This window comes from Diospyros lotus, chromosome 11, assembly GCF_014633365.1.
Source record: "Diospyros lotus cultivar Yz01 chromosome 11, ASM1463336v1, whole genome shotgun sequence".
Classification (NCBI taxonomy): domain Eukaryota; kingdom Viridiplantae; phylum Streptophyta; class Magnoliopsida; order Ericales; family Ebenaceae; genus Diospyros; species Diospyros lotus.
The window spans coordinates 18,169,813-18,192,777 of NC_068348.1; the positions used below are offsets into that span (position 1 = coordinate 18,169,813).

The window sequence follows — 22,965 nt, forward strand, 5'->3', positions numbered from 1 at the left end:
TTAACTCATAAATTTGAGCTGCATCCTTTACTTTGGAGTAGGTTTTTCAAATTGATTCCCAAACCTTTATTGCAGTTGGTAGAAATATGCATGTGTCACTAATTTTAAGTGACATAGAGTTCTAGAGCCATGCCCTAATCATATAATCTTGCTCGTTCCATGAGATGAAATTTGGGTCTCCTTCCTTGGGTTTGATTCTAAGTATGTGATCGAGTTTACCTTTTCCCTTTAAAATGGTTTTGAGTAGTTGCGATCATTTTAAATAATTTTTTTCATTATGTCGATAGGCAGCACTAATTTGTTGTAGTTCTTTGAGTATTGAATTTGCTGGTGATTCTTTGGTGTTACGGGAGATGATTTTAGTAGAGGTGGAAGTAGTTGACATCCTTTATAAATAGGAATATGAAGGCAAGAAGGGAAAAAGAAAAAAAATGACTTCACAGGAAAAAAAAATGACTTTAATGGCAATGAAGGTCTTAATGGATGGCGGCGACAATGAAGACTGATGGAATAACGATGGCGACGAAGGCCGAAAAAAAAATTCCCATTGTTAGTATTCCTAGGGCTCTGATACCATATGACAGAATTTGAGAGGAAAATAATAATTTATTCATTCTTTACAATAATAGAAAAGGAAACCCTTTAATAATTAATGGAGAAAATCCCCCAAATGAGAGGTCCAGGAGAACTGGTAATTTCCATTAGTGGAGTACTGAATAAAAATCCCCAATCTGTGCATTAAATCTCTATACATTAGGAAACTAAAATATTATCCATAATCTTCGTTATTCATAGCATTCCCAAATTACTCGAGTAAGCCTGCTAATTACTCAAATCTCCCTATTTACTCAAGTAAGCTTTCTCATTACTCAAGTAATCTGTCCATTCTTACTCGAGTAAGCTTCCTCATTACTTGAGTAATCTATCTATTCTTACTCGAGTAAGCTATCTATTCTTCAACTTCAACATATCCTATTTTCTAACATTTTTTCATAAGTTGCTGGTTTGTTAGCTCCAGAATCTTTAACTACGGCTGCATTAGCATATCTTTGATTTGGTTTTTGTTATTTGCTTGATGTTCTCAATTATAGGTGAGGATTTTTTGAAAACTCCTTTAACTGACTTGGTTTTTCTCCTTCAGTAGATTGTGAATGCACCCTTGTTTTCCATTGACTATGTTCAATACATATTATAGAATTTCTTCATTATTCTCTTCCCTTGTTGACTCTAGAACTTCTTCTATTGTCTCTTGACTTAGCTAAACTTTATCAACCTCTTCTTGCTTTACCAATCTTTTTTTGTAGTTTTTCTTTAATCTCCCTTAAATCTAGTAATAACACTGATTGTGTTGACCACTATGATGATGCCTCATCAAACACCACATTTCAAGAAACATATAATCGTCTTGTTGTAGGATAGTTGCATTTCCATCCTTTCCTCTAGCTATTGTATCCCACAAAAATGTAGCAAATTGCCTTTTTATCAAACTTGCTCCACAAGTGATTTGGCACAAAAACACAGCATACACATCCACACACGGAAGTGGCTGATAGTTTGCTTGATCCCCCACAACTTTAAGAGTGATGAGACAAACCCAAGACTTGCTTATGGTAGCCTATTGATCAGATGGACTCTTGTTTTCATGCATTCAACCTAGAATCTTAGTGAGACATTATTTGCGTGCAGAATGCTCATGCATGTCTCTGCAAGGTGTCAATTATTTCTTTCTTCTATTCCATTTTGTTGTGGCTTCCTCACATGTTAGCTACCACTGTATCTTACTCTATTCTAAATATTGCATAAACTCTTTTAATGTATGTTCTTCTCCATTTTTTGTGAGCAAGCAGCATATCCTATGCCCTGTTTCCTTCTAAATTTGTTCCTTAAAATCTTTTAACCAAGATAATGCCTCTGACTTCTCCTTGAGAAAGTCTATCAAGGTGTATCTTTAAAAATCATCAATAAAGGTGATCATCATGTATTAAAAGTAGATAAGTGAAGGCTGTTTAACTAGCCTAAACATATATGAGTGTACTAACTCCAAGGGGTACTTAGCTCTGAATTTTGACACCTCATACTGTATTTGATGTGCTTTACCATACTGGCATATTGCACAAATAACCTCTTCTTAGACTAGTAGCTGGGAAAGACCTTTAACCAAAGACTTGATCATCATTACCTTTAGCTTATTATAACCTACATGCCCTAAATGAGCATGCCAGAGATCTACTGTCTCGTTTTTCCTTGTCTTATCTATGTATGCATCTTGAACTAACATCACATAAATAGACTCCAGTCACTTGCCTTCCAACATTGGTGCACTTATGGGTTTCAAGCTCCTATATACTTTGACATTCTCCAGACCAAACGACAAATAGTTTCCAACAAATGTTAGTTGGGACGCTGACAATAAATTCTTTTTCATCCCAAGCACATGAAGACATTCTACAGCTGCACTTTGTTAGGACTAAACTAAGGTTTTATCAATGCTTCACCAATATGAATGATTAGCAATGTTGAGTTGTTGGCAATCACCACAACTCGATTTCCACCATCTTTTCTTTGTCTCTAGTCATGTGGATGGAACATCCAGAGTCGACAATCCAGTCATCATTGTAATTGACTAAATTATCACTTATTGTGACAAGTGCTAATTCTTTTTCCATCTTTGAAACATTTGAAATCTCCTCTATGTCTTATTTTTGGATAAGGACTTGAATCTCCCCAGCATAGGAAGCTTGCAAATCCCATTCTAGCTGTAACATCCCAATAATTTGGGAGTAATTAGTAATTATTAAATTCTGTATTTAAAGTGATTTTTGATTTATTGGAATTGAATAATTTAGTGGACAATTGATAATTATTAATTATTGTACTTGTGGTGATTATTGAATATTTGTGGGTTAAATAGAAATATTAATTTATTTTGGTGTTAAAGAGATGGGCAAGTAATTGTTGAAAAATTCGGGGTATAGAGATTATTGTTAAGTTGGGTGTATGTGAGAATTTTTGGAAGTAGTGGGGTTTAAATGTAATTTCTAGAAACTATGTGACATTACTTTAAAATTAAATGTCTGCATATTAATGTTGAAGGAGCAGCTAAAACGGCTGGCGCACGTGCGCAAGGAGGAAAGCCCAGTCGCAAGTTTGAGGCTGGCTTGGTGCGCTCGCTGGAAGGAAATTTTGGCTGAGTTTTCAGCCAAAACCTCACCCAAAACGGCATCATTTTGGGTAAGGCGGTGGGGTGTGCTGGGCTGCCACGCGATAGCTTCTAGTAGCCTCTCCTTTGCCTTTTTAAATGCTAGTTTCAACGAGCTTCGACCGAAATTAAACAGCAAACAGAAAGGAGAAATTATAGAGAAGGAAATGGCATGCTGAGGCTATGAAAATGGGAGGAATTTGGGATTAAATGTGGTTTAATCGAGATTTAATTAGCCAGGTAAGTAAGGAAATATGTATTAATAATTCTATATGGTTTAAATTTAATTTTGGGTGCGATTTTGTTAATTTTTGGAGGTTATTTTAATTTGCAGCGTGTGTTGAAATAGTGGTGTATGGCATTGCAGTGCATGGGACTAGGTTTGCATTCATTGGGGATCATGCTTGTATGTATTGGGGGTGTGAGCATTGGCATGACACAGTTGGCCTGCTGAGTGCTGACTTATATATGTTTGGCGAGCATATGCATTTAGAGCATTCGCTTGTGTGAATTCCTACATGGGCGTAGCATGGCCTGATGCTTGGCTTATGGGGGCCTTATCATCATATTAATGCTACATAAGCCATTGCATTTATTACTTGTTGCATTACATGGTTACGATACTCTATATTTATGCCAGCCAGGGCCTCGGGCTCATTTATTTATGCTAGCTAGGGCCGCGGGCTCATCTATCTTTGCTAGCCAGGGCCTTGGGCTCATATATTTCTGCTAGCCAGGGCCTCGGGCTCATATGATTTATGCTAGGGCTTCAAACCCATATGGTGTGTGCTAGCTAGTTCATGGCAGCGACAGGTTTGTATGCGGACTTGGGTGCCAGGTTGTGCATTTCTTATGTGAGCCCCAAGGACTGCCACTGTGTGCATTGGTTTATTTATTTAGGTTGATGGCTGCATGTTATAATGCATGGCATGGCATGACATGGCACTTTGATTTCCATCACGACATTTGATGGGTGGTACTCAGTGTGAGAGATTTAGTCCCAACCATAGGGCTGAGCAAAATATCAATTTAACCAATTAAACCGAATCGAACCGGCCGGTTCGGTTGGTTCGGTTCGGTTCGATTATTAATGGTGGGCGGTTCGGGTTCGATTAGTGGTAGGCTAAATTTTCGGGTAATCGGTTCGGTTCGGTTATTTGGGTAAACATACCCAAAAAATCGAACCAACCCATGCTACTACCCGGCTACCCCCCAATCCCTCCCATTCTTTATGTCCATTCCTTTCTTCTTCAGTTCTTCCTTCTTGCGCATCATCACTCACTCACTTTCACTCTCACCCGATACCGATAGCCCGCCCAAGCCGAGAGAGACCGCCTCACCCATCGTCAACCTTCACCTCGCCCTCGTCGTCGGAGTCGCCGAACGCCTTCATCGTCGTTGGTTTCTTCCCCACCCAACCCAGCCAGCCCAGCCCAGCCCCCCCTCACTTGTCGTCGAAGCATTAACCCTAGGCCCCTAGCCCTAGATCATTGGCGGCTAACCCTCAGCTCGCCATCGGCCATCGTCGTCAAACGACTTAGACCCAAACGCCTTCAACTTCAAGGCTTCAAGCCCCTTCACAGCCGTCGACTTCTTCAATCTTCCCCACCCAACAACCAGCCCCCTTGGCCCCTGCACCCGACCAGATTGCCCGATACGGCGATACCTAGCCACCCTCCCCACGATCGTTGAAGCATATCGACCCTAGCCCTAGGTCACCGGGTAACCCTCACCTCGCCCTCAGACCCAAACACCTTCACCTGATAGTCCGAGACCCAGCCCACCCCCACCCTATTGAACACGATAGCAAACCCTAAGCCTATTTCTGTGATTTCTCACCCTCCTCAGTCCTCACCTCCTCACTATCAATGTCAAGGACTCAAGGTGTCAACAATCTGGTTTGGTTTTGGGCTTTCGGCAACTTAAGAGTGAACAATCTTGCGGGTATTTGAGAAGGTAAATGATTTCAACAACTTAATCGTCGTGTGGTTTTGATTGTAATGTCCGATCTGGTTGGTTTCCCTTGCTGTTTGTTTACTCTTTCGATGCTTTGACTTAGCTTTGCGAATTTGTTGTTTCTCTTTTGTGATTTGGTTTGTTGTTTCTGTTTTGTGTTTTATGTTTTATGTTTTGATTTCATCATTTCAGATGTGGTTCTGTTTTGTGATTTCATATCCTGATTGTTTAAGCTATAGATACATAATACATTCCATGTAATGTAATGTACATATTGGTTTTCTTTTGTTTTTTGTAATTAGAACAAAAAAACCCAAAAAAAAGATGTAATGATCGGGTATTGCTCTTCTTAAGCATTGTTCTTCGGTTGTGACTATGACGCTACGTTTTATTTTTCTAATATTATTGATTGTAATGTAACAGGACACTATGATTTCATTTAAAATGGCGTCAACGTCCTCATCTTGCAATGTAAGTAAATCAAATCATATAGGATTCCTATATGATTTGATTTTCTACAAGTTTGATTGGCAAACTGTAGTTTTTTAAAATGAAATAAAGGCTGAAAAGAATGTTACTTAATTGTTAAGATCTTACTTAGATTATCATATATGTTTTATTTATGATTGTGTTGTGTTTATTGTTTGGTTTTGTTTAAATTAGATTTGGATTTAAGACGAATTTGTTAGGTTTAACGACGACTTACATGCCCTTTCCAACTATATGTCATCACTCTTTAAATACAAAATTAATTACTTACAATTCTATTAAATTTAGATGGCTAGAGAAGAAGACACCGGTCCCACCACAAACATCCCTATGAATGATGATGATAGTTCAAGGCCTACACTAATAGTATCATCAAGCCAACCTCAAGATGATATAAGTGCAACATCACTAGGAAAATCTAAGAGAAAAGCAATAAGATCTAGGTCAGATGTATGGGATCACTTCACCAAATTTGTAAATGATGAGGGTCAGATTAAAGGAAAATGCAACTATTGTTCTAGGGAGTTCAATTGTGATCCCAAAAAAATGGGACAACAGCTTTAAGGAATCATATGGGAATTTGTAAGAAACACCCTCATGCTATAGAATCTCGTCAAATGGAATTAAATTTGCAATCATCTACAACAGGGGGTGAGAGAGAGGGTGGTGACAGTATTGGTGCAGTGGTGAATTGAAAATTTGATCAAGTGCTCACAAGAAAAGCTTTAGGTCGTATGCTGATAGTAGATGAGTTGCCTTTCAAGTTTGTTGAACGTGAGGGGTTTCGACACTTCGTGAATGTTATTTGTCCAAAATTTCAGTTTCCTTCACGTTGGACTATGGCTCGTGATTGTTGAGTTATTCAATAAAGAAAGGTTGAACATGATGAATGAGTTAAAAAATTCTTGTCAAAGAGTCTGCTTAACCACTGACACGTGGACCTCCATTCAAAGGATGAATTATATGTGTTTGAAGGCACATATATTGATAACACTTGGACGTTAAAGAAAAAAAATCATAAACTTTTGTCCAATATGTAGTCATAAGGGTGATGCCATTGCTATGGCAATTGAGAGATGTCTGATGGGATGGAAACTCGATAGAGTTTTTACTTTGACAATGGATAATGCTAGTTCAAATGATGTTCTGCGGGTAATTTCAAGAAAAAAATGGCAAAATGGGATGCTAGCATAATGAATGGACAATATTTGCATATGAGGTGTGTGGCTCACATAATAAATCTAGATGTACAACATGGGTTGAAAGATCTAAATGATTCAATAACAAGAGTTAGGGATGCAGTGAGATATGTTAGACAATCCCCAGCAAGATTGAGAAAATTCAAACAATGTGCTGAAGTAGAAAAAATTGAATATAAGGGCTTGTTATCCTTGGATGTTGCAACTAGATGGAATTCCACCTACTTGATGTTAGAAACTGCTCAAAAGTTTGAGAGGACTTTTGAGAGATTTGATGAGGAAGATCCTTGTTTTCAGCTTGATCTTAGTACAAGTAATTGGAATAATGATTTGTATCAAGTTATTACTATAGATGGGAGACCCAAGGCAGAAGATTGGACAAAGGTTAGAATGTTTGTCAAAGTGTTGAAACATTTTTATGAGCTAACTTTGCGAGTATCGAGTAACAAATATGTCACCTCCAAGACATTTTTCCATGAGCTTAGTAAAATGCGTTGTCTCTTACAGGGGTGGTTGGAGAGTGATGATTTTGAAATGGTGGAAATGGCTGTAAAAATGAAGAAAAAAATTCGATAAATATTGGGGGGATCCGCACAAAACAAATCACCTAATTTACATTGTTGTGGTGCTTGATCCTAGGTACAAGTTAGAGTATATGGAATATGTACTAAAAGAGATATATCTGGGTGAGAGAGGCGCAGGTGTAGTTTTGTTGTTAAAAAATACCCTACAAGCTTTATACGAGGAATATAAGAAACAGTTAGGACCTTAAGGTGATGCTGGAGAGTCATCTGGAGTGTCTACTCCAATTGTTGTGGCGGATGATGAGGACGACTCAGAAAACCCATTTTTTTATCGCTTCAAAAAGCATAAGTGTAGCAGTGGTAGTGGTTCTATAAATGTGCCTTCAGAATTGGATAAGTATTTCAGTGAAGTGTGTGAGCCTCCAAGTAAAGACTTTAAAATCTTAAAATGGTGGAAAGAAAATTGTCATCGGTTTCCTATCCTATCTTTTATGGCTCGAGATATATTGGCAATTTCAGTTTTCACTGTTGCATCCGAGTCTGCATTCAGCACTGGGGGTTGAGTACTTGATTCATTTAGGAGTTCTTTATCTCCTAAAGTGGTTGAAAGTTTGATTTATACGCAAGATAAGCTTCAGTCGTCTACCATGCCAATGAGTGTTGAAGATGATTTGGATCATGTTGAACAACTTGAAGAAGGTAAACTAAGTTGAGTTTTATTCTTTTTTTAAATTTACTTAAATTTTAGTTCAATACTTTGAAATTAACTAATTCATTTTGTGTATTGATTTTAGAATTGACAAAAATTATCTTAGACAACAGCAGTAGCACGACTTCCAAATCCAATATGGAAATATAGATTTTTGAAGATCCCGTGCATTTGTAAGTAATAAGTATTTATATTTTTTACTATCTAGTTTATGTTTTCAATTATTGTTTATGTTATTTTGCATTTTGGTTTGAATTATTGGATTGAATTCTTGTTTCAGCAGCACTATATCTTGGGGATGAGCTTCCAGTTTCAGGATTCAGGTTCCACTGACTAAACATTTGCTTGGCTACTGATGGAAAAAAACAGCTCGGATAGTAATATTATTTTATTCAAATCTGCCTTTGTCTTCTAATTGCAATATGATTGCAACTTTTGTGGTACACGAAAACAGAGATGTTGCATGAGACGTGCATAGGCCATGTAAGACCAAGTTTTTACTTATATTTTTGTTAAATAACAGTGACCTTTACAGTAGGAGTCATGGGTTAAGGGCTGCATAAAAATAACTAGTTGTTTTTCCCATTATTTCTAATTTTGTTAGTTGTGTTTGTTGTGGGAAATATCCACTTTTGATTCCTGTAATGCATGGCTGTTAAATAGCCACTTTTGAATTAAGGGAAATATCCACTTTTGTATGTTTTTGCTATACTGGTCCACTTGAGTGAATGAATAAATGAATTGTTAATTTTTTTTGTTGTGCAGCTCTAATTATGAGTGAATGCATGGTGATGTTTTTGTTGGTGTTATCTTTATTTGCTGGAATTTTTGTTCATGAATTGGTGTTAGCCTTTGTCGGTGTTAATTTGTTGGAATTTTCCTTCATGAATCACTGATTCATTATTAGATGAGTGTTATAATGTGAAACTATGAATTTGCTCCCAATTCCCATTATCAGGTGAGTGTATGAACTTTGTTGGTGTTATTAGTTTTGTTATAATGAATCTGCTCTCATAATTCCCAATCTATTGCCAATTCCCAATCTATTGCCAGGTTAGTAACTTAGTGTCAGTGTGTCACACGGACAATTTGATGTATTCAGTTTGGTTTTTTGTATTGTTTCTCGGTTTAATCACTGATTCGGTTAGTTTAAGTCAAAATCGGTTAATTCGGTTCGATTTTTTAGTTGTTTTATCGGTTCGGTTTACGGTTCGGTTAGCTACAACTCTAAATCGGTTAATTCGGTTTCGGTTATTTCGATTAGTGTATTTAGGCAGTTCGGTTCGATTAGGCAAAATGGGGCGATTCGGTTCGATTATAACCGAATGCACACCCCTACCCAGCCATACCATATTCCTTCTATTGTGCTTGCTGAGCCTTGTGGCTCACTTTGTTTTAGCATCATTCCAGGTTGAGAATAATGGTATTCGAGGAGGGTTATTATGGCGATTGTTATTATTTTTTTTGGATTCTGTGTGTACAAGGCAATCCCAGCCGAAAAGATCTTTGGGGTGAGTTGTGTTCAGGGGCTCTGATTATGTATATATGGTATTTGATTGATTGATACTTTATTGAGTAAAGAAGTGCCCCTGAGATGTATATTTATATTTAATTTGTTTTTGCTATTATATAATAATGGGACAAATTTTCAACCCATGCTTTTAAGTTATTACCCAGTTGTAAATAAAGATTCAAAAAATTCCGGGTCATTACACTAACTCTCTATCAACCTTTGTCGAGGTAGCAACATTTCCTTAAGTTCATTTGGACCAGCAATTTTGAGCAAAGTGACCCCTTCTTCCACAGTTGTAGCACTCGTTATTTTGTCGATGGTGCCTTTTGTCTCCCTTACTTGCTCTCATTTGCTATGAACCCCTACCTTATTGACCTTTTTACCACCCTCCTTGCTTTTTACCTGTATCTTCATTCTTTTATTTTCCCGTTGACACATCTCTTTGCTTGAAATTTTTATTTTTGTTAAAGAGGGCTCTCTCGTCATCCTTTATTGATGCTTCGGACATCTATTTAGCTAAAGCCTCTTGATTAGCTAATAGACTCTCCAACTTGGACAAAGTTGGTTCTTGAGTCCAGCCACAAGTAGTAGTCATGAGTGCGTTATATTCTAGTCTCAACCCATGAATAATAATTCTCCTCATCCTTGTTGCAATGATGGCGTTTTTGGATCTAGATTTGAAATTTCGAAACATAACATTTTAACTTTGTTGAAGTACTGACTAATTGTCAAATCACATTAAGAAACCATTCTTAACTCTTTCTAAAGCCACCGTAACTTTGCTTCGTTCGTTTTGGCGAACAATGTTGCTAGTGTCCTAAGCCTCCTTGGGTGTCTTAGCATCCTTGATATGTTGCAATAATTCATCCTCAACGGTTACTTAGAGGGGCCGGCCCAAGGCTTAATGGGCCCTAGGCCATATTAAATTTTGTAGCTCTCCAAAAAATAATAAAAATTATTAAAAATTTATTTTTCTTGTTTTTTCTTTTTGAGATGTAAAATCATTAATTAAATCAATGATCTGATGAGCTAATTAATTTTGCGACCCTTCAAAAAAATCGACGATTTTATGAGCTAATTAATTTATCCTCATTATTTTTCATTTCAAGCAAGAATAAATTTTGTTGTGTTTTGTCTTCTAAAATTAAATTATTAAAAGTTTATAATAGGAATTAGATACTATCAGCACAAGCAGAGAGACTTTGGCTCAAAGTTTCATCATTTGTTTCTTTTTCCAATTCTTTATTCTACTTTTCTCACTCTCTCTCTCTCTCTCTCTCTCACTCATGTTTTTCAAATGGTCAAACTTCAAATCACACCTCACAATTACATTTATTGCGCAACACTGTAGCGGAACGTTGCTTGTTGTCCATCTTGGTAAAGATGGCTACTGATGTACTTGTATTTTTTGAGGTCCCAACCAGCAATTGCCATATATTTTAGGGGCCCCAAAAATTTGGGGGCCCTAGGCATAGGCCTCGGTGGCCTATGCCTTGGGCCGGTGCGTGTACATGGCCTTGCCACATTTAATTTTAATTTTCTAAGCTCTTCCTAATCAATAGGTGGTGTAATTCCGCTGCCACCATTAACACTCTAAAGATCTTGCCCCCCAACAAGTAGCATTGCATACGAATGCTTTTGTTGCTATAGTCATTATGGTTGAGCTTTTTAATTAAACTAGATGAACTAGCAAGGTTCGCAATGATGACTTAGTCATTGGTCCTAGACCAACCAACTTTACAATCTTAGACTATTCACCAACACTACAGTCCTTAACTGCCTTTTTAAAATATCACACTTCAACCGCACAGACATCCCTACTCTGATACCACTTGTTGAAAACTAAACTTGGATTGAAGGCTTGGAAAATACCACAGACACTTTAGTTTATTATAATACTTAGTACAAGAGAATCATTCACTTGTTGATTACTTGGTACTCTCTCAAACACTCACACTAGTATTCCATACATCTATCTTCTTCTGTAATACTACTTTAACACCTCCAGAGCCATGTATTATGAGTACTCTCACAACCACAAAAATGGAAGTCCGCAGTTGAAGATGCTTGGGAGTATGTTGCAACTTGGGGTCAAATTTGGCCCTGAAAACTATGTGAATTTTATAGCCACAATTCGTAGCCGTCAGCTCCAAGTTCTTCTAGAATATGTTGGCTATGAATGCTTTTCTGCCAAGATGAGTAACCGTCAAGACATTCTAGAACAAGTCCTTCTGGAAGCTACCTATGTGGGCTTATTTTGGAATATTTTATTAGTGATCATGGCCTTGGGTTGGTGAACTTAATTTTAGACAAGAAATGGACACTAGTGTTGGGCTTTAACAGTTAGAATCACCAATTTCACCTTAATATATGAATCATATGACATGAGAGTATCAGAGCAAAAACGAGACTCGATACAACTCAAAGTCACAACTTTGAACTTACAAGGTGATGAGCTTGTTTTTCTTCACCAAGCACTGAACTATCATCTCTGAGTAGTCTTTCATCTTCTTCTTTTTTTTTCACACCTATATATTGTTTCTATGTTCATGACATCACTACATAATTCATAGATCAGCAAGTTTATACAGTCACAAAATGTCTACCAAAGATAAAATGTTAGAAAAGTTTATGTTGCCTAATCAAATCAAAGTAAAAATGCATCTCTATTGGAAGTAGCTGTAAAGAAACAGTTGGGTAAGGAGACCCTTTTTTTTTCCTTCTTTCTAGAGTGTCTCTGTACAAACAATTACACACTTACTCAATTTCATGAAGAGCACAGTCTTCTCTGGGTCTCTAGCACATCTTGAAGTCAAAATACTGTTACTTCTTTTCATCCACCTGCATCTGGAGAACATGAGTGAAGCCCCTGGGGAACAGAAAAACATAAGAAGGGGTGAATTTGTAAAACACTATTTATGCTATCACCACTTCTCTGATTGCACCACCATCATAATTAGATTGCTTCTCTTGAGTTTCAACCAGTTTCTAGTACTTACACATCAAATTTGGTAATCTTGCTAGAATTATGCAATTCTAGGCAATACAAGTAAGCAATCTACTGATACCTGCATCATCTTCATTGTTGTGGCTGCTCCCGTCTTCTATTAGATATGGAACCGTGTCTCAGTTCAGTAGGCACGAAGCTTACGGATACTATTGCATATTCCATAACCACATGGCACATGGTTGAGCAATGTCATAGGTATGGCTAATGTGGTTTCACTGGCATTCAAAGTAAGCTGTACTTCAAGGACTAATACAAAAGGAATCCCAAGAAGTTAGGATCGCTGTGGTAATTGGATCTGATTCAGCCTGGCATGCCAAATTGAATGCAAAATCATGTGGAACATATCGTATCTGATTGGTCTTGCGTTCCAATGGAAATGTTGCTGCAGCATCTTCACGTTAGTTTGCATCTTAATGTAACGGTTCAAAGGAATAGACAGAAGAATATCCTTCAGTTTGGGAATATCCTTCTCCTCAACAATCACAGAGAAAGAACTCCAATCTAGAACTTCATTCAATGGAGGGACAAAATTATCAGCAATAATCACTGGAACACACTCGTGATATATCGACTCCACAATCCTGGGACTGTTAACTTCATAACCCATAGGACAAATGCAATATTTGCTTGATTTCATATGCATAGGATAAGACATATTTCTGGAGACTCTATTGGGTAGAACCCTATAAATCCTCATATCTTCATCTTTGTCATTCCAGTACCTCAAAAGCGTTGGGCGGACCCTACCATGCATATGTCCAGCAAAAAAGGCAAGAATTGGGCGCTGTGATACTCTGTTCCCTCCGAGACCTCTAAGAGGTCTCTTGGGATTTCTTATGGTGGTTTCTGGAAGAGAAACATCCTTTCCCGCGACAAAAATTCCTTCAGAGGCATCTGCATTGCAGAGAGCTTTTATAGTGTTTTTGGTTAACTCCTCATGCTCAGTCAATGTGTAAGGGCCCTACAAAAATTGAGATTGAAATTGCGCACTAAGGTGACAATAAGAATATCTGATTAATTTAAATCTTTAACCCACAAAGATTCACTGTGTTTACGGGCTCATTTTTTAGGTAGCCGGTATCTTTGAAAAAGCAAAGGACTGCACAGAGTTCTGACTAGTCATGAAAGCGAGCTCCTCCAATAAAATAAATGATTTATATGTACAACAAATTTGGCTAATCCTCTTCTACTACACTCTTAAAACTTTAAAATGCTTGGTACTTCTCCTATTCTAAATAGACTCCACCGCTCATCTCTAAAGAATGGCGGCTTTAGTTCCTGACATATGAGAACTTCTTTGCCATGTAAATTTTTAAAGAGAAGGGAACGAAGCAAAGGAGATTTTCTTTTCTTTTCTATTTTGCGCCCCCCCCCCCCCCCCCCCCCCCCCCCCGGGGTGGGATGGAGCCTCAAGGAATAATGACTCCACTGGGTGGTCAAGAAGTTGCAATGAATCTTCTAGGACGAGATAATCGCGTAGGGGAGAGGAAATAAATTACCCATAGGTAGGTAGTTCACCTTGCAGTGAATATAATATGGCATAGCAGTGCACGAAGCAAGTTACTTCCATGACAAGGAACGGGGATCCTATTTCAAATGTTTCTCCCTAACACGGGATGCAGCATGCCTTTTCGTTTCTATATGTAACGTCATATATACCGCATTGACAGGAATCATCTATGCAATATTCTATTGACAACTTTCTGATCAGGTCTGAAATTTCTTTCTTTTGATATCTATTAAAAAATTAATTGATTTAATATGGTTTTCCAAGTGAATACAATGATATTCAACCTTAAAAAGCTGCAACCAACCTCACAAACCAAAGAAGCTTACTCAACATCTCAACATATATCCAAGTTAGTATCCACGGTCATTTCTAAGGTGTTAAATGGATGGGAGATGCAAAACTGAGAATAAGGAAAATCAAATTATAAAATGAAGGAATTTGAAAGGATTGGAGATTCACAACTATAAAAATTAGGATATTTACAATACCCACCCAATCATGGCAAGCAACTAGGAAGTGATCTGATCCACGAGTCCGGTTCCAAAATGGGTACTTTGCAGCAAGCATGTTCACGTGATCCCTCAGGAAGAATGATAATCGCCTTATATTATGTGAGTCGGGCACATAAAGTGCTGTCTGAAGTTGTTTTGCACTGTATGGAAGATAGAACAAGTGAGCTTTCTCAGGGTCCTGAGTTACAAATTGTCTGTTCTCCTCCATTAATTTCATAAACCATCCTTCGGATGAATAAATTCCTTGCAGGATGGGTACGTGGAAAATTGGTCTCTTCCCATCTTGGTAAATGTAAACTTTAAGCAAGAGTTCCATCAGCTCATAGCTCCTGGATATTAGAAATACTTAAAAATTTCAACACAATAGTCATGCTAGGAAATTGTCTATGATAGCATGTATGATGTGCATGATCTAATGTATGCAAGTACTTCATCAGCTAACATAAATAGCAAGCAAAAGAAGTGAGATCTTACATAGTGTAAATCTAACTACTAAAACTGCCTAGAATTTGTTGCTTCCTTCATCAGTGCTAATTGCTAAACCACAAGGAGTATCAATGCTTAACAAATAAATCAATTTGACAATGTTTTCCCATTTTGATCGCCATTATCTCTTACTTTCATTTCCCACGGAGAAAAATCTGTCAGAAGCAGAATGCAGTGGTGGGGAACTGACCACTCCCAAGCTGCAGTAGCAAACTTGCAATCTGTTAGACGCAACTTGGAAAACACCATGGATGGCAGGTTTAATGGACTCTTTTTATTTTTCTTTCTCTTGGTCTTCCAGCTGTTGAGTCATTAGGATAAGTTGCTTGATGAACAAATGTAAAACATAAAGAAACGTCCTTCAACTTTCACAGACATTGATGGATATTATAGTCTAAATTTTAGTAGGATATGCTCAGGACATTGACTGCTAAGAACTTTCCAGATTTTGATGATTAGTTACTGAATATGGATTACTTGGAAATATCATGGTTTCTCTCCCCCTATTTATCTGCTTTTCCCTCTGTTCTTTATCTTCCTTTTCCTTCTCCTTTTCCCCAAATATTCTCTCCCTATATTTAATTCAATACAGTGTATAAGTTACAAAAATTTTTTGCACATACTCCAGTAGTCACCATTTTTTCACTCCAATCAGAACTTCTTTTATGTTTCTCCTTCACTCAAAGGCTGGGATTTCTGCCTTCCGCAATACCCTGTGGTCTTTGCTGATTCTATGATTGTGTATATTCTGTCCCAATTTCTCTATTGTAGAAAGGCATCAGCTCATAATATTCCATAATGAAGTATTTTTCAGTTATCAATGCAACCTATATAAGTAAATAATAACACCAAGAGAAATGTTACTGATAATGTGTAGTAGATACAATGGACTTGAAGAATGGAAGAGTCTTACATTAATTACTTGATTCATTCACCTAGTTTCGTGTTCATTCATTATCTAAGTTCATGTATTTGATGAGTTAATGATAGGTATGTCAAGAGTAGTTGTGTAAGTCTATAAATTCAGATTGTAACAACTCAAAAAGGGTTAACACAAAAAATATGGATTGAAGTTTTATAAACATTTCTCTCCCCGTGGATCTGCTGCTAGTTTCCCAAGTTCTAGTTCATCTAACAAGAAACCTCCTATACCAACCTCAATAGTCTATACATCTAATCTTAGGCTGCTCCACAAGATTACTAGAAGTAAAACGAATCTCTAAATTGGCTTGTGAGTGGACATCATCAAATTTGGCATTAGAACCAGTGATAAATGAAACACTGCCTTTAAGACTCAATGAACTGTATGAATGGTCAGTTATGCCCTTTGGGAACTCTATTGCCCCTAGTACTTGTAGAAAAGTCATGAATCAAGTCCTATCTCGTTCCATAAAAAAAAACTTCCAATAGTCTATTTTGGTGATATCTTGATTCATACATAGTTCGTGGTTTGTCACTTTGGTCATCTTAGCCATATTCTTAAAACACTTAAAGCTAAGAAACTTAAACTCGATCTTAAGAAGTGTTCTTTTATACAAAATCAGGCGCTCTAACTAGAATCTATTAGGAGGTTTAATTCCATCACGGCTCCCATTTACTAGAGATGTCAAAAGGGCTGGGCCGACCCAGGTCAGCCCACGGGCTTCTTAAATGGGCTAGGCCGGCCCATTTACTAAAAGGGCCGGGCCCAGTCCAGCCCTTTTCCCGTGGGTAGGGCCCGGCCTAGCCCACGGCCCCCCTCCAGGCCCCTTTTTCTTTTTTTAAATAATTTTTTTTAAAAAATAATACATATATAAATATCAAAATAATGCATATATAAAAATTATTTTTTTTTCTTTTTAAACAATTTTCTATCTTAAGTTTTAAATATTATTTCATCATTTTATATTTCAAAATTCTATATGCCTTGTAAATTTTCTTGTGAATTGATATGAAAAATAATGCACATATAAAAAGAAGAATATTTATTTATAATTTAAATATATAAAAAATTTAGCTTAAAAACTTTAAATACATTGATGATTATTATTTATATATTGCGAAATGTAAATTTTCTTGTGAATTGATATGAAAAATAATGCACATATAAAAAGAAGAATATTTATTTATAATTTAAATATATAAAAAATTTAGCTTAAAAACTTTAAATATATTGATGATTATTATTTATATATTGCGAAATGTAAATTTTTTAGCATCCAATATCAATAATTAATAAAAAATAACATAGTTAAAAAAATAAATGAGCAAGGAACGTTGGGAATAACATAAGATCCCAACTGGTCGGGCCTAACTGGGCTGGCCCATAAGGTCCCAACGAGCTGGGCCCAGTGGGCCGGGCTGGGGCCTTAGACGGGCCGGGCTATGGGCCCAAATTTTTTGGCCCGGCCCATTTGAACAGTGACAGGTCGGGCCATAGCCCAGCCTATCCCGGGCTGGGCCGCTCGGCCCTTTTGACATCTCTACCATTTACTGATTGACTAAAATGGGGAATTCCAATGAACAAATGGTTGAAAACAATTATTGAGATCCATTTGTGCAACACCTAATTATTCTATAGTTTTTGAGGTTTCTGGTGATGCCTCAGAGGTAGGTATAAGATACCTTCATTGGCAAAGAAATTTTAATTCTATACATGCCAAGTGCATTGAATTCCAACAATAGTACATTTTTATTCTTTTTCTTTTCTTTGATAAAATATATATTTTTTTTTATCCTTTATCTTTGTACATGTGCTAAAAACTATTCTGCTGGTGCAATATGTAGAGTTGTTGCAATGCTACAGGTAGTCACTTTTAGAAAACACTTTTAAGAATTATTTGCAAGAAACTTGAATTTTTCTGCCTTTCATTGACAAACTAAGGTTATTAATCATCGTTTTGAGTGATTTATCTAGGAAAATCACTAGAAATGGATCTAGGAAAATGGATCTAGTTTACCAATAATATTCAGTCAATCAGTATACTGGAAAAAGTCCTTTTGAGATTGTCCATGGGTTTTGTCCTTCTTAGCCAATTAATTTTATTCCATTTCTCTTTTGACACTTAAATCTTTCACTCTGCTAAACTTTCCCAATATGTTCATGACCTACATGCGAATATTGAAAACTTTTCATTAAGTACTGAAAATTAAAGTCTTGGTACTAATGTGCATCATAGGAAACTCAATTTCAATGGAACAGAATATGTTTCGTGTGCATCATTGCTTTAAACATTCTTTCAAGAACTTTTGTTCCAGGCATTAGACATTTTCATGTTATCCAAAAACTTGGGAGTCAAAGTATATATAGGTACTTAATTGCCTTCAGATATGAATACTAATCATATTTTCAATGTAGAGGCACCTTTAAACCTCCTAGTCTGTCAACAGATTTTCCACAGGTGGAGATCCGTCTCCTTCATCCTCAGCACATGTTTCTCATCTCCTGTTTCTTCCTCCGCACATCATCTCTTTCATCTTTAGCACATGTTTCTCTTCTTCTACCTTTTTCTCCACTGCCTTGACTATCAGATGGATGAGGTTCTTGAGGAAGAAATTTCAATCCTTTTTGTTAAGGTTTAGTAATCATACAACTCTTAGCCTTTGACTTGAGAAAGATTGGCATCACTGGTAAAATTGAAGTAGAAAGCTAAATTCAAAAAGGGAAACACCCTTCAAGAATGGGGACTAGGAGCTTATTTATGTCTAGGTACTGGTTCTTTCCATAGGGATATTGTCACTTTCTTGTCGTTGGGGAAATCATCCCTGAGACAATTGGTTCTTGGATCACCCGAAATGAGCTTCACAATTTGGATCTCATATTTTTAGAGCAACATCTTATTCATCACTCTCTAAATGAAAGTTCTAAACCAAAGAGAATTGATAAGGATTAACAATATTGGAATCAGGAGGAAAAAGTTTTGGATCACTGAAAATAAGTTTCACTACTTGGAGCACAGCCTTGTTACTCTCAAGGAGAGAGTTCTTACAAGCCGAAGAGAATTGACAGGGATCAAGATTTTGCACTTATTTTAGGAGGAAAAGAATTGGAAGAGCAAAAACCTAAATAAATTAGGAATGTTTATTTGTATTTCCAGAATTTTAGTTATCTTATTTAGTTTTGAATTCTGTTTTCTTTTATTCCTAGTTGGATTATGACATCTTTGTGTGTGTGTGTGGGTGTGGGATACAAACATAGATTAGTTCATGCTGGATTACTTACATAAGTTACATTGGATATAAGACTCAGATTGATTTTCCTCTTTGTTTCTACTGGTCTAATATATTGTTTCTTCTTCTCCTCTTCTCTATTTCTTCTTCTTTTCTCCTCCTCCTCTTCTCCATGCTGTGCTTCATCAAAAAGCCTTTATTATATATTTGACAACTACTTAATGAACAAATGCTATGGACTGGTACGCCTTTCCCTCACATCCAATGGCATATGTTATTCTAGTTCTTTAAATAGTAAATAGCTGCCATGTGATATAATTTCCTTGCAACTGCCAGGAGAATGTAAAAACAAAAACAAAGAGAAAAGGTTAGTTCCCAAGGCACAAGGTTTTCTTTAAAAATAATATCTTAAATAGTGATGGGTTGTCCATGGTGTCCTTTCAACGTTCTGGCAACTGATGAAATCATATGCTCAGACCAACCAAAATAATATATCAAAATTCAGAATCCAAGCCTTCCGGCATAAGAAGGAAACTTACATATACTCCATAAACTTATCTTCTAGTGCATTTTTAAGATTATGAAGTTTGATCATATATTAATATAAAACTCAAACTAACAAAAAAAGTGCAGAATAATAAAAAGAGTGATTTAAAGGAAAAAGAATGAGATGAATTCATATTTTTATTAACTAATGGAGAACCTCAAACTTCTCTCTAATATTTGTCAAGCATGTATCAATCTTGTCTGTGGAACTAAAAAATAAGTCTAGACGTACCAATCATACATCTAAATCTCCTCTCTACTCTCTATTAAACTATAAATGCTACAATTTTTCATTTCCTACCATTTAATTGGTCAAGCTTGTCTCTAGCAACGGGCACGTACATATTGAAGAAACACAGAGATATTATGCCATATGACCTGGCTATTGATCAGCCATTAAAAAACAACTTCTATGGACCACTACTATAACTTTCTGGATCAAATTTGTACATGTAAAAAAAAAAAAAAAAACTAACTGCATGAGACCTAATAAGATTTTACCTTTGAAAAACAGAAACATTCCGGAATAAAGGAGCATAGAGTTCTGGATCTGGGTCGTTGATGACAGATGAGATGTTCTCCATCTCTTTCTTAGCATACACAAGCGCTTCATAAGGTGTCAATGACCGAACATACCTCTACAAAATTAAAAAGTGAAATGATAAAAAAGAAACGAGATTAGAAGAGAAAAAGATTAGGTAATAGTTGGCCAAAAAATTAGGTAAAAAGCTTTTCATATTACAAGTAGAGACTCAACAAACTTACCAGCAAGCGATGGGGCACAGGTCTAAGAGGAGGTGGAGGAGCAACTATATCCTCCGCCTTTCTATGCCGCTTTCTCCTTTTAGATGATTGACCTCTCTTCCTAGAGGATATAGGTCTCTCTTCCACAATTGACATTGATTGATTTAAGAAATTAGTAGAAGTATTTGTGGAGACAACATAATTAAAGACAGTAGGAGTATTTGTGGAGACAACGTGATTTAAGACAATAGAAGTATTTGTGGAGACAACATGATTAAAGACAGGAGGAGTATTTGTGGAGACAACATGATTTAAGACAGTAGAAGTATTTGTGGAGACAACATGATTTAAGACAGTTGAAGTATTTGTGGAGACAACATGATTTGAGACAGCAGAAGTATTCGTGGAGACAACAGGATCAACGAGATGGGTTTCAAACTGTTCAAGCCTCATCAAGCTATTCTTTTCATTCAAATGTACATTACTATTCATGGATTTGTACAACAGAGGCAAATCTGATGAAGAAAAGACCCATATGGTCAGTGGATAAGGAAGTGTAGAAATTTGAACAACAACGCCAACTATAGTAAAGATCGAACCAATAAGAAGCAGTTTTCTCCAATCAATCCTTAATATGAGGAAAATAATAATCTTCCTCAATAATTTCATCTTATTCACCAATCTGTGTACTTGCTTGCACTAAAAAAGTGGCAACCTCTCCAACCAAGATTGCAAATATCAAATCCAGTGGCTATAAATGTGAGCATATCTTCATTGCCTCTCCAAAAAGGAAGAAGCTTCTGAAATTATTACGAGTGCCTTCAATGCCTCTCCAAGAAGAACAGAACTTCAGAGATTAACATAATTTCACTCCATCCATGCTTTCCCGTGCTTCGTTCCTCCACACCTGCTTAGACCTAAAATATGAAACAGAAAAAAAAAAAGAAGGAAAAAACAGAATCACATAATTCATCTTTATGAAGCAAGTATGGTTCCTAGTTCCAAGTAATGGATGATGGCAAAATTGTGCAAATAATGGCCATGAAATTGGTACAGCTAGTCCACTACAAATTGGCAGGATGACACTCGTCAGTGGCCTGGTTTTTCTTTCTACATGCTATGGATGGTTATACGTGTTCATATACCAATCTGTATGTCATACTAATCGCCTATGTCAAGCCAGCCCCATGATTCAAAGACAGAATTAAGGAAATCAAGAATGCTCGGAAGAAAATAGCAACCAAGAAGGCCAACTATTATGGGTAAAAAACTACCCTCTGCTTGGTTGGCAGTATTACTCAGTAAATAAGAACAAATTATCCGAACTCCAACAACCAAAAAGACAAAACGGTCTAAACAGACCAAATTGGAGTTGTCATCACTGGATAAATTCGTCTATAAACAATATGAAAACAAAAACCACTTTCTTTTCCGTCTTTCCCGAAAACCGGACAACCGATGAGCTGAACTTCTACATAATCAAACGAATTAGTTAATTAAGTCTATTATCAATATTTTAGTCTTCCGTCCACAGTAGACACCAGCTGGACAACCTTCAAAAAGATGTACTCATTCAAGAATAGCACACCAAAAAGAAAAAAACAGGGCAAGAAAAAGATAATACGACATTCAAGTTGGGGGGCGACAAAATTGACCACAAAATAAACCAGAACCGCATCAAGCCATCAAGATAGATAAGATACTAAATTAATTATAATCAAGATAAAATCGTTAGACGGCCGGAAAGAAAAAACAAAAACAGAAAATTAGATGATACCTTCGCGTAAAGGAAGCTGGATATATAGTAAGATGAATTGGAGCGCTGCAAGAGACGGAGAAGAGCGGGAATTGAGTGTGAGGACGGTGAAGAATGAATAGAATCGAGACCGGTGCTAGATTCAGAGGTTAGAGAGAGAGAGAGAGAGAGATGAAGAAGGAAAAGAAGAGGAGAGAAGTAGAGAATGGAGGGAAGCAACAGGCTATCGCGACGGTGGCGCTAACTGATCCTATATTTATATACATAATTCTCTCTGTGCTGTTTCTGGCTTAAATTAAATTGATTGGACTTTTCTCTTCCCAACTGCTCCTTCGCTCTCTCTCTCTCTCTCTCTCTGCGCATGCTTGGGGCGTCACCTTCATCTTCATCAACATCGAATAAACAACCAGTTCCGCCGTCTTCGTCAACTTTTCGTTCTCATGGCCCTTAGTTTGATGGCGTGACTGTTTCCATGATTTCAATTTCCGTGCAATCCAAGTTAGGAAACGCCACCTGGACCTATATATAGATCCTACGCTCAGTTATTCAGAATTAAATATTTTTAGGATATGAGTGCGGAAAGTTTTAAGTTTGATTTATTTGATGTGTGTGATTTGTAGGTTATTATTATAAATAAAAAAATCATTATATTTATAAATAAAT

General features: G+C 36.8%; 1 protein-coding gene across 3 annotated transcripts; it reads right to left on the reverse strand.

Annotated features, from left to right (window-relative positions):
• Positions 1 to 11,449: 11,449 nt before the first annotated feature.
• Positions 11,450 to 22,734, reverse strand: LOC127813386 (probable glycosyltransferase At5g03795). Of its 3 annotated transcripts, XM_052354334.1 has the most exons (8): positions 22,324 to 22,734; positions 20,568 to 21,463; positions 20,304 to 20,440; positions 14,602 to 14,950; positions 12,658 to 13,560; positions 12,351 to 12,458; positions 12,035 to 12,147; positions 11,450 to 11,776 (listed from the first exon to the last, which is right to left on the reverse strand). In XM_052354334.1, the coding sequence occupies exons 2-5, from the start codon at positions 21,213 to 21,215 to the stop codon at positions 12,871 to 12,873; spliced, it is 1,824 nt and encodes a 607-aa protein (XP_052210294.1). In that variant the 5' UTR covers positions 21,216 to 21,463; positions 22,324 to 22,734; the 3' UTR covers positions 11,450 to 11,776; positions 12,035 to 12,147; positions 12,351 to 12,458; positions 12,658 to 12,870. The 3 variants fall into 3 exon arrangements, with proteins under 3 accessions (XP_052210294.1, XP_052210295.1, XP_052210293.1); XM_052354335.1 differs by lacking the exon at positions 12,035 to 12,147 and having other exon boundaries at positions 11,451 to 11,776; XM_052354333.1 differs by lacking the exons at positions 11,450 to 11,776; positions 12,035 to 12,147 and having other exon boundaries at positions 12,270 to 12,458.
• Between the last annotated feature and the right edge of the window lie 231 nt (positions 22,735 to 22,965).